At 48.1% G+C, this 5,369-nt stretch overlaps 1 protein-coding gene across 1 annotated transcript in view; it reads left to right on the top strand.

The window, feature by feature from the left end:
• The window catches only part of IQCA1 (IQ motif containing with AAA domain 1), a 131,749-nt gene that overhangs the window by 84,267 nt on the left and 42,113 nt on the right, over positions 1 to 5,369 (top strand). Inside the window, 2 exon segments of the mRNA XM_006909891.3 lie at positions 1,060 to 1,166; positions 1,339 to 1,440. Coding sequence (XP_006909953.2) covers positions 1,060 to 1,166; positions 1,339 to 1,440 — 209 coding nt within the window.

The raw sequence follows: 5,369 nt of genomic DNA, 5'->3' as shown, positions 1-5,369 counted from the left end.
TCATTTCTTAGCTCTCCTGCCACCCCTGCCCCCTCCCCCGTCCCCTCCCCCATCCTCTGTGACTATGCAGACTCCGCCCTCCTTTCTCATCCGCTCGCCTACCTGACTTTCCGGCACCTTCTGTCTCTCTATCTGCATGGTGGCCGCCTCCCGCTCTCTGTGCCCCACCCCCACGGAGGTTTCTGCCTGTGACTGTCGTTCTCTGTCCAGTTTAAGCCCCACCCCTCTCCTCCGTCAGCTCCAGCAGAGGGCCACGCTCCCGGCCAGGCTCAGAGTCCCACGCTGTGCCCGTAGGGGAGACCGTGGCCGAGCAGCCTCCATCCCACTCACTCACACCAGCACCTGCCACCCTAGCCGTCACCACCGTCAGACAGAGGTGGGCCGCCTCTGCCTGGGCCTGAGCCCGCAGCCGCCCTCCCGCGTTGGGGCGCTCACTGGGATTCCTGGGGCGCATTTCCCTAACCGTCCTCCTAGCTACCAGGGCGAGGCACGAAGGACGTGTAAAACATACATGACTTCACAAACATCCAAAAAGTAATTCGCTAGCACAGCTGCTGAATCGGGGAAGTCACGGGTACTCATGAGGCCGGCTTCGTCTTTTAGTAGGAGCCGGATAAAGTACTGGTGAGTCGAACTGGCAACAGAATCTTTCATATTTTAGTGAATCATTTGAATCATGAAAGTTGTATAAAACTTATTACAAAAATTATCACCCCACGAGTGCATAATTGTATAACCCTACACTTCATACACTGTGGTTACATTGTCATCACGCGGTAGGATACTGTGGGTATCACACTTTTTTATCTGATGTTTTCCCGTTAGCGGTTTTGGTCTTTATTGTTTAGACATTAAATTCCACGAGCTCATTTCTTCCGTTTGGGAAGCGGAAGAAGAGGACACGTGCCTCCCATCCCTCCGGACTGTTTCATTCGAATTTCATGTCATGTGATATGATAGGAAACTAAACTTGCCTTTTATGTCGCAGTAACCGCTTTCATCGATCTTGGCGTTGGGAGACATTTTGATTTTCCTTTTCTTTGTCCTCCCGGGGCATAGACATGTGGAAGGATAAAGACGAATCGTGGAATTTCCTCCAGGACTATGACCCGGAACTGATCAAAGAGGAAAAGCGGAAGGAACTGGAGTCGGAGATCAGGTTACAGGTAGGGCCGGCTTCTCGGGCGCTGGTGACGAGCCCCTCGCTGCAGCGACGGCCCGTTGTCGCAATTTCCTCTTTATTCCCCACCCAGACTCTAAGCTATTTTTAAACGTCACAAAGAAAAAACGCAGGGAATGCAAAGTCGCTGAAGAGAGGGATGTTTTCTATTCACCTAGGTCGATGAGTTGATGAGACAAGAACTAAAAAACTTAAAACTAGCCGTGAACAGAGAAAAGGAACTTCTGGCCAAGACAGGAAAGAAGAAAGGAGGTAAAAAAGTGAGTAGCGCATGAGCGCGGGGAGGGAGGAGGCCCAGGGCGGATTCTGACGCGAAGAGTGACCGCGCCACACCTGCGGGGCGCGGCAGGAGCGCCGCCTGGCCCGCCACTGGTCCCAGGGCTGCTTCCCGAGGACACGGGCCTGCCTTTCCTGAATCTACCTCTTGTCGCCATGAGCCCTCGGGGCTGTGGGCTCGGGAGTGGTATGAATTCAACGGCCTGAGAGTTACCTCCCCGGGCCGTCCTCACTGCAGAGTCCTGTCACCCAAACTCCTCCCACGGGATGGGGATGATGAGGGGAGCCAGCGCATGTGCTCCCAGTGCCCACCCGTCTCCCCTATAGGCAGGCCTGTCGGGGGGCAACGACAATAAGCAAGTTCTTTGGGGGCGGGAGGAGAAGGTCGGAAGAATTGAATTTTAAATTGCCACCCATCCATCTCACAGCGGTTTAGAGTAGCCAGTTGGATCCCAGTATTCAAAGTTCACTTACTAGGGCCCGCGGGATAATGCGAAAAATATATATGGGTCTCTGCCCCCAGTTCCTGGCTCAAAGCCCCTGTCAATTTCTAAGGGGTAAGAGCAGATGGAGTGTTTACTGCTCTGATGAGCTGACTCTGGGGGGACTCCGAGGCCCAGGAGGGGCAGTGGTCGTCAGGAAGACCAAGCCATAATTAGAAGCCTAGAGGTTTCAGTCTCACCCCAATTCTCGAGAGAAGGGAGACAGGCCGGAAATGGAGTATATAGTTGACCGTGCCTGTGCGAGGAAGCCCCCATAAAAAACCCCAGCAGTGGGTGGGGTTCAGAGAGCTTCCGGGATGGTTGGTGAACACATCCACATACCAAGAGGACGGCACACCCCGACTTCACAGGCACAGGGCCCCTGCACTCGCGACCCTCCCAGACCTCACCCCGTGCCCCTCTCCGTCAGATTCTTTGCCTATATCCTCTATAACATCCTTGAATAAACCGGTAAATGTAAGTAAGTGTTTCCCGGAGTTTTGTGAACCATTCTAACAAATTAATGGAACCCGAGCAGGTGTCGTGGGAACCTCAGATTTATGGTCCGAAGCACCAACCACGATGTCACAGTTTGGTGTCAGTAACGATTCACAGCATCCAGCCACCAACTTCGCCGCTTCCATACTCACCAAGCAACCTTCTGATGACTTATTGTAGTTGCACGCTGGTTTTTCTGTAAGAGGAAATTCTACAGCGTCCGTTTTTCTTGACTATTATATTTCTCATTATAAGTTAATCGATTTGCATTACATTAATCAGCTGACATCCCCATGATGACAGCACTGCTCCTGCCTCTCAGAGGCCATCTCTCTCTTGAGATGATGTGATCATCCTCCCTTGTAATCACAAAAACTTTTAGGATATCAGAGCTCCTGGAGAAAACGTGAAGCTCCTCGAGGGTAAGACTCTTGACCGACTCTACTCTTTGCATTCCCCAGAGTGCTAGCATGTATAAATGCGGGGGAAATGCCATATTTAAACGGACATTTAGAATCTGATTTTGCAAGAAACACACGAGCATTCTACCGAAAAACACAGTATCGGAAATGAGGACTCTCTAACTGGTAAACAAGAGCGTGGACAGAGGAAAAGACAGGTCGAACTCAAAGACGGGGCACTAAGAACTCCAAACGGAAGCAAAGAAAGAGCAGAGACTGTAAGGAGCAGAACGGAATAACGACTCATTGCTTCCGACTGGCAGCGAGGCCCTCCCACCCCCAATGCCAGTGGAGACCACATGCAGAATCCATCTGGATGCCCCCCCACCCCCCAACCCTTACTCCCCAACAACAGGTCAAGAGGAAGAGTCTCAGGTCAATAATCTAAGCTCCCACCTCGAGGACCTAGAAGAACAAAGAAAACAAAGTGACCAGAAAGAAGGAACTGATAAAAATAAAGCAAAAATCAGTCAGACTGAAAATCAAAGACAATGGAGAAAATAAATGAAACCGAGCTGGCTCTTTGAAGATAATCAAAATCTATAAACCGCTAGTAAGACTGACAAAAAAGAGAGAGAAGACACGAATGATCAATATCAGGAAGGAAACAGAAGATCGCAACTAAAACAAACACCAAAAGAACAATGAGAGGACCACCAACAACTCCGCTCATATAATCTGACAATTTACACAAAATGGGCCCACTTCCTTCAAAAACATAAACCACCACAACTCACCTAATATGAAATAGAAGATTTGACTAGCCCTAGAGCTATTAAGGAAACTGAATTTGTCATTAAAACAACTCCCAAACAGAATTTTCAGGCCCAGTTGGTTTAACTGGAGAATTCTACCAAATGTTTAATTTGCAGGTGACATGATCGTCTATTTAGAAAATTTCAAGGAATCTGTAAAGAAACTCCTAGAAATAATAACTGCATTCGGCAAGGTTATAGAATGCAAAGCGAACATACAAAAATCAATTGTTTTTCTATATACTAGGAATGAACAGATGGGCTCCAAAACTTAAAATATGAAGCCATTTAAAATTATTCAAAAATGAAATACTTAGGTATAAATCTAATAAAATACATGTGGGATTTGGATGCTATAACTACACAGTACTGATGACAGAAATAAAAGAACATCTAAATACACAGACATACGATGTTCATGGATTGGAAGACAAAATGCAGTAAAAATGCCAATTATCTCCGCACCGATATACAAGTTTAACCCAATTCTTACCAAAATCCCAGAAAGATAGTTGGTAACCGTAGACGAGATTACAGTAAAATTTAAATAGAAAAACGATGGAACTAGAAAAACTACACTAATTTTTAAAAAGAGGAATAAAGTGAGAAAGATCCGTCTACCTGATTTCAAAGCACATTATATAGCTGCAGTAATCAAGACTGCACTGTTGGTCGAGAGGCAGACACCTGGATCAATGGAACAGAACACAGAGCCCAGAAACAGGCCCACATGGATTTGCCAGAGGATGGAAGAAACTGGATCAAGTATTTACATGTCACTGGTGGAGACATATAGTGACATAACCACTTTGCAAAACTCCTGGCATTTCTCAAAAAACAAACATTCGGTTACCATACAACCCAGAAATGCACTCATGGGCATTTATTCCAAAGAATTAAAGAATTAAAGATTTACACACACATACAAGTTTATAGCACTTTAGTCAATTCGTAATAGCCGAAAACTGTAAACAGCAATCAAAAGGAATGAATGATGGATACATAAAACATCCCGGACGAATATCCTGAGATTTATGATGTGTGGAGAGAAAAACGGTTACATACTGTCTGATTCCGTTGATACGACATTCTTAAAAGGACAAAGTTAGAGAAACGGAGACCGGATTAGTGGCTTCCGGGGGTTCGAGGTGGGGGGTGGTGGCAGGGAAGCCAGTGTGACTGCAAAAGGGCCCGAGGGACCCCCTCGGTGGCCCACACGCCCTGCATTGCCAGCGGCCATGCCGACATCCCGGCGGCGATCTATAAGACTGTTCTGCCAGATGTCCGTCACCACCGGGAGAGGCCTGGCAAAGCATGCACAGGACCCCTCGGTGCTGTTTCTCACAGCCGCGTGTGAATCTGCCGACATCAGAATTTCTTTAAAAATCGAACAATGTGCGTGAAGGATCGCTACGTGCAACCACGTGATGTGAAGTTTGCAACCGTAAGGCTGATTGAAAGAAGCCGGACGCGGAGAGGAGACGGCACATGATTCCGTGGACGAGAGCAGGCCGTCCGAGCGCCAGCAGAGTCCGAGGGGCACCCCCTGCAGACTGGAAGCAGCACGGCAGGAGAGGGCCCGCGGCGGCGACGGGAATGCGTGCTCTGTTTTGACTGCGTGGTGGTCATGTGTACGGATTAGATGTAGAGGTCTGTGGACAGACTTTACATAAATTATGCTGCAACGAAAATAATGAGCAAATGAATGGAAGTGGAC

This window comes from Pteropus alecto, unplaced genomic scaffold, assembly GCF_000325575.1.
Source record: "Pteropus alecto unplaced genomic scaffold, ASM32557v1 scaffold143, whole genome shotgun sequence".
Lineage (NCBI taxonomy): Eukaryota > Metazoa > Chordata > Mammalia > Chiroptera > Pteropodidae > Pteropus > Pteropus alecto.
Note: the sequence above shows the minus strand (reverse complement) of the source record. Positions and strands in the feature narration are given on the sequence as shown.